General features: G+C 45.6%; 1 protein-coding gene across 3 annotated transcripts in view; it reads right to left on the minus strand.

The window, feature by feature from the left end:
- Window positions 1-11,468, minus strand: part of VARS2 (valyl-tRNA synthetase 2, mitochondrial) — a 34,432-nt gene that overhangs the window by 22,522 nt on the left and 442 nt on the right. The window contains exons 2-8 of one of the 3 annotated variants that reach the window (XM_061619181.1): window positions 9,541-9,846; window positions 8,758-8,842; window positions 6,458-6,558; window positions 5,150-5,271; window positions 1,613-1,679; window positions 1,201-1,298; window positions 888-969 (exon numbers count right to left, since the gene is read on the minus strand). In XM_061619181.1, the coding sequence (XP_061475165.1) occupies window positions 888-969; window positions 1,201-1,298; window positions 1,613-1,679; window positions 5,150-5,271; window positions 6,458-6,558; window positions 8,758-8,842; window positions 9,541-9,813 (828 nt within the window). In that variant the 5' untranslated portion in view covers window positions 9,814-9,846. Of the gene's footprint in view, window positions 1-887; window positions 970-1,200; window positions 1,299-1,612; window positions 1,680-5,149; window positions 5,272-6,457; window positions 6,559-8,757; window positions 8,843-9,540; window positions 9,941-11,468 lie in introns of those variants that run through there. The other 2 variants (XM_061619180.1, XM_061619183.1) reach the window with 2 other exon arrangements.

An 11,468-nucleotide genomic window follows, 5' to 3' on the forward strand; every position in this document is an offset into this window, starting at 1 on the left:
GCTTCAAGGCCAATGCCGTAACCACAAAGCCATAGATAAGGATGGGGGAGGGGATTTGCTTGGTCTGCTTGTCACAGTGGACTCAGCCAATTCGATGACCTCAAACTTGCTTGCGGATCAAAACGCAAATTCCAGTCAGATTACACGTGCCTCCAGATTTTGCAATACAGTTTTGGTGTGCAAAGTTTTTTGTAAACTGCTTAGAGGGTTTTCTACAATCAGGTGGTATAAACATTTTGTTAAATAACATGCACAAAAATATATGTTTTATTGTAAAAATGCATTCAAAAATACATATCTGATGGGGAAATGCATTGAAAAATGTGTATTTTAGGGTCAGAATGTGTACAATATGTGTACAATTTATATGCAGATTTTCCATGCATTCTTTCAAAAACTCTGCACAAAACAGGAAGAAGCAGACATAAAATAAGAGCCAGTAAGAATGAAACAGACTTCAACCGATCTGTCCATTTATAGCTACAGAGGACCATGCTGCTCCATTTTTAGCAGCATTTAGGAACATTTTTTTTAAAAAGGTTACATTCTGAGCAACGTTACTTATAAAATTTGTATCTTGCCCTTCCTCCAAGGATTATGGAGCTTCACAACAATCCTCTGGGATGAGTTAGGACAGCAATCTATAGCTGACCGTGGCTCTGATTGTGGGAGACCCCTTATCCAGATCCATACTGGCCTGAACTAGACAGGGAGAAGCAAAAGGAATTGCTCAAAGTCTCCCACCAACTCCGTAGTAGAATAGAATAGAATTTAGGAGATCTTGGCTGCCCGCTCAACTCCAAAACCCAGACACTTTCCTCTGTGGACTGAAGGGACGAAGTCTTGACCCACAAAATACATTTGTATTTTCAGGATCTGTTACTCACAGAGTCCATGGTGAAGCAGACTCTGTCCCAGTCCAACGATGCTCCCATCACCTTCAGCTGCTGGAATATTTCGTTCCCTTTTCTAATCTCAGGGGGAAAACAGAATAAAAACAAACCTTTTATATACAGAAACATAATGAACAACAAGCAGAAAGGGTTCTGCTCAATTGCTCAGAAAGCAGCAAACTGGCTCTTGCTTGCAGTATAAATCTAGACTATTTTATGTAGTTTTCACCTTCGCATACAACACACGCAAACATACTACTCTGTCCTTGGGCTCCTGTCCCACCACCTCACATACAAACATACTCACTCCTCTTTCCAGTTCCAGACTTCTTGGAGAAACTCGTCACGCGCAAGCTCTTCTCGCAGGGCTCCCCGTTCCTTCCATATCTTTCTTTCCACCACAGCCTAGACAGATGATAGAAGCAAGCAAGAGGAATTCAAAAACAGGACACGTGGAAGACTCGATGAGCACTGCACTCCCATCCTGTCTTCTTCCAAGGCTGCAATCCTTGCTAGGGTCCCATCAGACGCAGTGGGACTTGCTTCTATGTCAGGGATGGAGGGCCTTTGGCCCTCCAGAAGCTGTTGGAATCCCATCAGTCTCAGCCAGTGTGGCCAGCAGTCAAGGATGATGGAAGCTGTAGTCCAACAACACCTGGAGGGTTACAGGGTCCCCACCCTTGATCTATGTGAACATGGAGAAGGTAGATTGCTCTCACCTGAGTGGCAATCCCTGCATGATCCGAACCTGGAACCCATAGAACCTTATAGCCTTGCATTCTTTTCCTGTAAGACATTGATAAAAAACAAGAACTCAGCCACTGAGAGATGTACCAACTATCCTCCTGCTAAACCACACAGTCAGCTGGACCCCAATAACCTGATGTCAGATCAGAACTAGCACCCCTAGAAGCTGCATACCTCTATTTTTCTCTCCTGCCCAAACAGCCTAAGGAGGAAGCAGATCTCATTAATATACATCACGTGCTTTACAACACAGGTGGGGAACTTCAGGCCCAGGGGCCAAATGCAGCCCTCTCTATCCTGCCCTTGGGACCCTGCTAAGACCACACCCTTTCATTGCTTCTGCTCTGCACCCTCCTCAAGCACTTTTGCCTGGCTGGAATGTGTCCTTGAACTGTAATAATGCCTCTTGCTCAACTGGATGGAGAGGCACATGAGTCGTGTCTGCAGAAACCGCAGGATTTTGCATGGCTGGAATGCAGCCTATTGGGCAAAAGGAAAAGTCACATTCACTGCTCTGCCCCCTTTTGCCGAGAGTTGTTAGGAGACCCCCATTCCCCTCACAGAACTACAATTGCCAGACTTCCCTGGGGAAAGGGATTGATTATTTATTTATTTATTAAATTCATTAGTCACCCATCTGGCTGGCTGTCCAGCCACTCTGGGCAACGTACAAAATAAAAACATACAATTACATTAAAACATTAAAAATCTCAACAACAATAATAAAACCTAACCCACCCCAAAAGCCTGCCTGAACAGCCAGGTCTTCAAGGCCCGGCGGAAGCTCATCATAGAAGCGGCATGGCGGAGATCATTTGGGAGGGAATTCCACAAAGTGGGGGCCACAATTGAAAAAGCCCTCTCCCTAGTTCTCACCAGTCTAGCTGTTTTAACTGGTGGGATAGAGAGAAGGCCTTTTGAGGCTGATCTTGTTGAGCGGCATCCCTGATGATGTTGGAGGCGCTCCTTCAGATAGACTGAGCCGACATTGTATAGGGATTTAAAGGTCAAAACCAACACCTTGAATTGGGCCCGGCAAGCAACTGGTAACCAGTGCAACTCTTTTAGCACTGGAGTGATGTGATCTCGCCGACGGCTGCCTTTAATCAGGTGAGCCGCCGCCTTCTGTAACAGTTGCAGCTTCTGGACTATTTTCAAGGGTAACCCCACTTAGAGCACATTACAGTAGTCTAGGCGAGAGGAGACCAGGGCATGTACCACAGATGGGAGCAGATGGTTGGGAAGGTAGGGGCGCAGCCTCTGTATCAGATGGAGTTGATACAATGCCGCCTGGCTCACAGCCGAGACCTGAGCCTCCATGGACAGCTGGGAGTCTAGAATGACCCCCAGGCTGCGGACCTGGTCTTTCAGGGGCAGTTGTACCCCATTGAGCACCAGGTCAACATCCCCCAACATTCCCTTGTCTCCCACAAACAGTACCTCAGTTTTGTCAGGGTTCAGCTTCAGCTTATTCCTTCCCATCCAGCCACTCACCAACTCCAGGCACTTGGACAGGGTTTCTACAGCCAACCTCGGTGAAGATTTGAATGAGAGATAGAGCTGCGTGTCATCAGCATACTGGTGACACTGCAGCCCAAATCTTCTGATGATAGCCCCCAGTGGCTTTATATAGATGTTGAACAGCATCGGGGAGAGGATGGCGCCCTGTGGCACCCTACAAGTGAGAGGCCAAGGATCCGAAACCTCATCCCCCAGTGCCACTCTCTGGTACCTACCAGAGAGGAAGGAATGGAACCACTGCAATACAGTGCCCCCTATGCCTAACCTCTTCAGGCGGTCCAGAAGGATACCATGGTCAACTGTATCAAAAGCCGCTGAGAGATCCAGGAGGACAAGGAAGGTGCATTAGCCCCTATCCAACGCCCTCCTCATATCATCCACCAAGGCGACCAAGGCCGTTTCAGTCCCATGTCCAGGCCTGAAGCCTGATTGAAATGGATCCAGATAATCTGCTTCCTCCAAATGCACTTAAAGCACTCTGGGAACTGCAGCTCTGTGAAAGAATAGGGGTCTCCTAACAACTCTCAGCACCCTTCACAAAGGACAGTTCTCAAGATTCACTGGAGGAAGGCATGACAATTTAAAGTGGTATAATCCTGCTTTGATTGGACCAAGATGAAGGAAATGTGAAAACTGGAGGGAGAAATATCAATAATTTAAGATACGCAGACGACACCATACTACTAGCAGAAACCAGTAATGATTTGAAATGAATGCTGATGAAAGTTAAAGAGGAAAGCACAAAAGCAGGACTACAGCGGAATGTCAAGAAGAGTAAAGTAATGACAACAGAAGATTTATGTACAGTAGGGCCCCGCTTTACGGCGCTTCGCTGCTGCAGCGGTCTCAATTAGACGCAATTAGACTAAACCTCAATCATACAGTGCTTGTTCCGCTTTTATGGTGGTTTTCGGGCGTCGTGTGCCATTCTATTCAATGAGTTCCACTTTTCAGTGGTTTTCGGTTTTCAGCGGGGGTCTGGAACGTAACCCACCGTATGAGTGGGGCCCTACTGTAACTTTAAAGTCAACAATGAGGATATTGAACTTGTCAAGGATTATCAATACCTTGGCACAGTCATTAACCAAAATGGAGACAATAGTCAAGAAATCAGAAGGAGGTTAGGACTCGGGAGGGCATCTATGAAAGAACTAGAAACATCTTCAGATGCAAAGATGTATCACTGAACATTAAAGTCAGGATCATTCAGACCATGGTATTCCCGATCTCTATGTATGGATGTGAAAGTTGGACAGTGAAAAAAGCAGATAAGAGGAAAATCAACTCATTTGAAATGTGGTGGAGGAGAGCTTTGCACATACCATGGACCATGAAAAAGACAAATAATTGGGTGTTAGAAGAAATTAAACCAAAACTATCACTAGAAGCTAAAATGATGAAACTGAGGTTATCCTACTTTGGACACATCATGAGAAGACATGATTCACCAGAAAAGACAATAATGCTGGGAAAAACAGAAGGGAGTAGAAAAAGAAGACCAAACAAGAGATGGACCGATTCCATAACGGAAGCCACAGACCTGAGCTTACAAGATCTGAACAGGGTGGTTTACAACAGATGCTACTAGAGATCCTCGATTCATAGGGTCGCCATAGGTCATAATCGATTTGAAGGCACATAACACACACAATGCTGCTTTATATGTGTAGTGCAGATGGGGCCAAGATGTGAGATAGAAAGAGAGAGAGTGTGTATGGAATTTGGAGTGGAGTTTGGAGATAGCGGTGGTGCTAGCAGGCAACTTATGGCAAAGTGGCACCTTGGGATATTGCATTGCAAGGACAAGTAGTTGAGAATAGCCTTTGCCAACCTGCTCATCCAAAACATCTGCAACGCACAATTCCCACAGCTATACATCTAAAAACTAATACATCAATAATAAACATAAAGCTGCATGGGACCCGTCTACCCTCTGGAGGAGAAGGACCCACCTAACCATTTAGAAAGTCCTCCGGAGCATCACTTACCACCGTACCAAAGCATCTTCAATAGCCACGGTCAAGGCATGGCCCAGGTGGAGGGACCCAGTGACATTCGGTGGGGGGATAGAGAGAGAAAATGTTTCTGCCTTCCGATGGGGTAAGAGGTGCTACCGGGAAAAGAAACGGGGAAAGAGGTCAGCCTTGTCTGAGGCCAGCATGCCATCAGGATACCACAGCCTTATTGCTAATTCTGAGGTTTGCAAGAATGTAAGAGGAACTCGGCAAGCAAGGACCAAAGTTCCACCTAATCACAGCATTGGGGAGGGTTTTGTAGTTCAACCCCCTGCTTGATGCAAGGGATCCAGAGCTAGAGCATCTTCAAAAGATAGCTGCCCATACTCTGCTTGAAGACCTCCAGCAAAGGACAGCCCATCAGCCCTCTAAGTACGGGGTTCCATTGTCAGACTGTTTTTACTATCAAACCTACCCTTCTGTTAACTTAAGCCCATTAGATCTAGTCCTGTCCCCTGGGGCAGTGGGGAAGAAATCTTTGCTTCTTCTGTGTGTAACAGCCTTTCAGGTATTTAAAGAGGGCTATCATGTCCCGACCTGCCCCCAGTCCTCTAAGGTAATCATACCCAGTTCCTTCAAGCTGCCCTCACAGAACATTATATTCCACATTGCTGACCTTTTGCCCTCCCCTGAACCCATTCTGGTTTGTCTATATCCTTGAAGTGCAGCACACAGAACGAGGCAGAGTACTCCAGATGAGGACTGACTTGTGCAGAATAAAGTAGAAATCTTTCTTCCCATGACTTGAAAACTCTTGCTTCAAATCAGTTCTATTAATTCAGCCTAAAATTGCATTAGCCTTTTTTGCAGCCGCATCACACTGCTGGCTCATCCAACATCCTGTTCCTAATAGTGACCCACCAGATCCTTCTGGGAAGCTTACAAAATATGAAGCTAATAGCTTTCCTCTGCTTTTCCCCCCCTCCTGGCAATTAGTATTCAGTGGTATACTATCTCTGAATATGGACGTTCTACACAGTGATCATGGTTAACAACTGCAATAGCCTTATCCTCCACCTAAACCAGTGGCTGTCATATGCTGTGGCAGTGAAGTCCGTAAATTAATTCCATGCTGCGTGACATGCTACCATTGATCAGGGCATACAAATCAATTTCATTAGGCGATTCTTTTGGTATTATGGAAGAAGCTGTTTTTTCACACCCCACGCTCTATCATTTCTCCCCTTAGTCATAGTTTTGTCATTCATTCATCAATTCTAAGAGCACTGTCTTTGTTTCAATCCATCTAATATCATTAGTTTATAGAAGTGATTTTCCTACCTGGTATTCTGGTTTAAAAAATCCCTCCTTCACCCACCAAGCGTACCAAGCAGCTTCAACATAGCGTGCGCTATATGAGGTGGGCAGCAATCCTGAAGTATCTGTGGGAAAGAATGCAGCAAGAATTAATGTAATCTGTAAGCTCCAGAATTTTGTTGCATAAACATACTTGGAACCTAGCATTCTGAAATTCTCAGCTTTCAGTTTAAGACAAGCAAGTTCCTAGTCCTGATGATTGAAGAGAGAAAAAATTTGAAACACGGGGACAGAGTCTGACAAAATGTTGGACCCAATATTGGACCCTTCAGTTCCTTACAGCGGGACTATGGCTGCACTCCTAAACACATTTACTAAGGTATAAACGTCATTGAACACCATGAGATTCCCTTCCAGATAAACACGCATACGATTGTGCAAGAAAGACTTCCTTACTAATCCTGATCTCTCTTTTTTTGTCTCTGCAAATATTGAAATTAAAGATTGTAAGCTCCTTGAGGCAGAGATTTATTTATTTATTTTTTGCTTACTTTGTAAAGTGTCATATGCATTGATGGTCCTATGTAAACAACAACAATACAGAGACAGAGTTTGAGTCTCCAGAAAAAACCTTAGTAATCCAATGGCTATTGCTTATTTATTTTAGATGCATATCCCTCTGCCAGAACTCATGCTATATAACAATGTTACCTTTCAAGGGCAAGGAAACCAGTAGCTCCCTGCTCAATGCAATGGAGAGGACTGAACAATATTGCAAGAGAAAACAAACACTTCCCAATTTAGCTATGGTGGCGGAGCTACCTTAGTCGGTTGAAGATGCACAGAATTTACCTTGTAATAAAACCAGCAGAGCTGAAAGTCATAATTTTCCAAGAATGACATTATAGCAGAAATGGGTGAATAACAGGCCAGCTTCCTGTATGCAACACTAGTCAACAATATTTTAACTGTAAATGCAGATTATAACTTAACATGTAGATCTAACATTTTAAATTAACTTTCTCAGCCTTGTATCCAAGTACTAGCCTGGTAGCCACCAGCAATAAGAAACTGGATGCAGATGAGAAGCTATTGGGGATGTGGGCTACCTAAATCAGGGCCAGCTGCCTGACACCCCCACTCCCTCCTCCTACCCTTCCCTCTAGATGAGCCTGGCCACTGCAACAGTACAACTGGCAGAGAGTGGGCTGGTGGTGTTCCACCATCATCCTTCACTACACAGGGATCAACCCCAGCGAATAAAGCAAGACTTACGTCCATTCGCAGTTCTGTAATCAGACTAGTAAAAACATTTTTTGCAAGCCAGTAACTTTTGTGGGCCTATTTACAGGACTTTATTACTACTATACAATTTTTTAAATTGCTTTTTAAAATGTGTTTTTAAATTTGTACATTTGCTTTTAATTGTTGTAAACCACCCAGAGAGCTTTGGCTATGGGGTAGTATATAAATGCAATAATAATAATAATAATAATAATAATAATAATAATAATAATAATAATAATAATAAATACAATTACTATGCCTTCTTAGGATTCTGTTATACAACAGCAGTGGGTAACTTTCAGCCCACAGGACAAATTAGGCAAAGCCAGAGTCCAAATTTAGTCCAAGGAACATTTTTTCCTAAACCATGCCCACCTGGCCCACACACGATGCCATACGCGATGTCAGATGTTGGGTAGGTAGACACAGCTGCTAAGCAACAACTGGGAGCCTGAGACTCCCAGTTGTTCCTTGGCAACCAAGAGCTCCCTAGTATAGCTGATCGCTGCTTTTGCAAGGAATTGTTCTTGAGTTCAAGCCAGGCCGCAAAAGAAGAAAGCAAAGAATTGGGAGCACAGTTAAAAGCGCACTCCCAGCTCTTTCCCTGAAGTTGGGTCATCTGACACCACGGTGATGTCAGGCGATTGACAAGTGGACAACTCTGCCCACCTGTCAAAATGGTCTGCTGAGGATGGGGGAACTTCCCCATTCCCCACCCACTTACACATCAAGAATCTGACCAATCCTTGCAGGTTCATAAGGTAACCTTGGCTCAATACCCCTCCCCCCAAATCATTGAAAACTTTGGCTCCAGGGAAACAAAATTATGCCAGTAGACACTTGCAAATATGTTCAAGCGACATAGTTTGCTCTGATCACAGCCTTTAAGTTTATAGAACATGGGGGCAGGCAGGGGAAATTGAGCACAAGCTTACTTATTTGGGATAATAGGTGGTGTCTTTATGGGTTCCTTTTTCTAACCTACCTTGATAAAGGAGATTCTGAGAAGGGCAAGGAGTTAAGTTTTCCCACCATACCTTTCTTCTGTCCAGCAGCAGTTGGGATGTCATACAGAACTGTGTTTTTCATGGCTCGGCCCCTCTCTTGGCTCAGGGGCTCCTCCTGCATAAAGCAGAAACAAGGGACAGCTGGGCCAGGGAGAAAGCAACAGCGCCCATCAATGCTCAAACCCAAACCCCCTCCTGTTAAGAAAGAGGAAGGCCCATAGCTCAGGGGTCCAGGATGTGTTTTGCCTGCAGATAGCCTCTCAGGTGGCATGGCTAGGGAAACATCCTGCCAGAGGCATTGCAGGGCCGCTGCCCAGCACAGCGGATAAAAACTGACCTAACTGGACGAACAGTCTGACTTAGGATAGAGCAGTGCCATCTGTTCAGATACGTTTCCTCCGCATGCACCCAAACAGAATAAGGAGCTTCTTTGTTCCAAGTGCGACCATTGGTCCATTTAGTCCAGTAGTGTCTACACCAGAAGTAGCCAGTGCGGTGCCCTCCAGATATTTTGCGCTAAAACTCCCATCAACATAGATGCTGCCTGAGGATGATGGGAAGTGTAGTCCAAAACATCTGAAGAGCACCGTGCTGGCTACTCCCGGCCTTCTCTGACTGGCAAAGGCTCTAAAGTGTTTCAGATAGAGAATCTCTCCCAGCCTTCCTTGGGGATGCCAGGGGCTGAACCTGAGGTCCTCTGCTTACAAAGCAGATGCTCTACCACTGTGCTGCAGCTCCTCCCCACTTGACTCTTTTTAAGTCATTTGTCGCAATGGGGCCACTACCACTGCCAGTCCCAAGAAGCTGCCTCACCTTTGGCCCAGCACACAGCCCGGCTTCAATGGATGCTAGCCTCTCTCGCTGGCGCTTCTGTTTCTCAGCCTTGTTTTTCAGAAGGTTCATTCTCCCTACTTGACCGTGGGAATCAGGCTGATTTTCTTGGCCATGGGGGTCAGGCTTCCTCGCTTGGGAATAAGAGCTCCAACCACCAGGTGCACCCCAGGGCCTCTTCCCAGTCCGGAGAACCAAACGGCACAGAGAACACAGGTTCCAATGGGAGCCAGAACTGAACTGGGCTGACGGCATGCTTGGAAATGGATGAGTTCAGTTCTCAGGCATCTGTGGAGGAAAAAGCACAATGCCTCTCTCACGGCTGCCCCAATCACACACCACTGATCATTCTCTTTTCCTATCCTTGCACGGTGGATGAAACCTGCACAAAGAAAGTCCAAGGAAACCAAATAAGGCCATAATCACATAGAGTTGCTTTGCTTTTACTACCAAGGGCAGTATGAGTCTGAATCCCAGTTGCTGGAAACTGTAGCAGGGGAAAGTCTTGCTTGTGGGCTCCCCATAACCATCTGGTCAGCCACTGTGAGAACAGGATGCTGGACTAGATGGGCTTTTGGCCTGCCTCTCTATGAAAAAGGAAGGAGGAGGAGGCAGCTGAAGAGGGTTTCTTCCTTTCTCCCTGCCGGAAAGAAAACACCAGCTGACAGTTGCCCTAAGAACACACTCTGGCCTCTACCATCAGCCAAGGGGCACTGTCGTCTGCTTCCCCTGCCTCCAAGAAAGAACATCATGGCAAGGAGAAGACCAGCCTGGCCTCATACATCAGCCAGAGAAGGAGGATCTGCAGGGAGCCTTTTTTCCCCCTCCCCCCATGCCAGAAGGAACTAAGAATTAGTGCCTCAGTTTGCTGCCCCCCTCCTTCTCCACCCTACCAATCCCTTTCCCTTTTACATTGTAAGCCTGAGGGCAGTCAACCCTCAAGCCACTTTCACAAATAATACAGTAGCAGGCTCCCTCTGGGCTCAGGTCACAGGACAAGCCAGGGCACAGAAACAGAAGCTGGCAGGTCTTATGAGGGTGGTCAACTCTATGGCGCTTTGCTGGAGTATCAGCTCACATGGTAATAGTCTTTGCTGGGTCCTTAAGTCAATGACACCTAGCTTTTAATATTTTTTGAGAGGAGGAAGCAATCCTTTTGGAACAATCCCTTTTTGTTTAACCACCTTGGACAATTTAGTATCATTAGCAAACTTGGCCATCTCACTGCTCATCCCTAACTCTAGATTGTTTATGAACAAGTTAAAAAGCACAGCTCCCAATACTGCTCCTTGGGGGACTCTGCTTTCTACAGCCCTCCATTGGGAGAACTGTCCATTATTCCTACTCTCTGCTTCCTTTTATTTAATCAGTTCCTGATCCACAATAGGACCTTGCCTCTTATTCCCTGACTGCCAAGCTTATCCAGGATCTTTGGTGAGGTACTTTGTCAAAAACTTTTTGAAAGTCCACATACACTATCAGCTGGATCACCTCTATGTATATGCTTGTTGACACTCTCAAAGGGGGATTCCCGAATTCCTCAAGGTCTAGGAAATGAAGCAGCCAAAGGTTACATAATCCAAATTAAGCAAAGTGTAGGGAATCCCAGACCTGGAGGTCAAGTGAGTTCCTCTAGGCCTTTCTGTCTGCCCTCAGGACTCTCCTCAAGCCGCACCTCCTCCCTGGCCACTCCCTCTTTGTCCCTGACAGCTGGAGGAGCAATTGCCTTCTTCCAGTTTCAGGACATATTGCAGCAACGTAACTTAAAATGGCCTATTTTGGGATGTTCATCTTTCAGTAAGGAGGAGTTTCATCCTTTCAACAGTTATCATTAGATGAGCACTTTCGGTATTGTTGTATTTTCCTCATGAATTTCGTTATAAACAATTGTCAAGGTTGTTCTTCTATTT

This window comes from Rhineura floridana, chromosome 3, assembly GCF_030035675.1.
Source record: "Rhineura floridana isolate rRhiFlo1 chromosome 3, rRhiFlo1.hap2, whole genome shotgun sequence".
Taxonomy (NCBI): domain Eukaryota; kingdom Metazoa; phylum Chordata; class Lepidosauria; order Squamata; family Rhineuridae; genus Rhineura; species Rhineura floridana.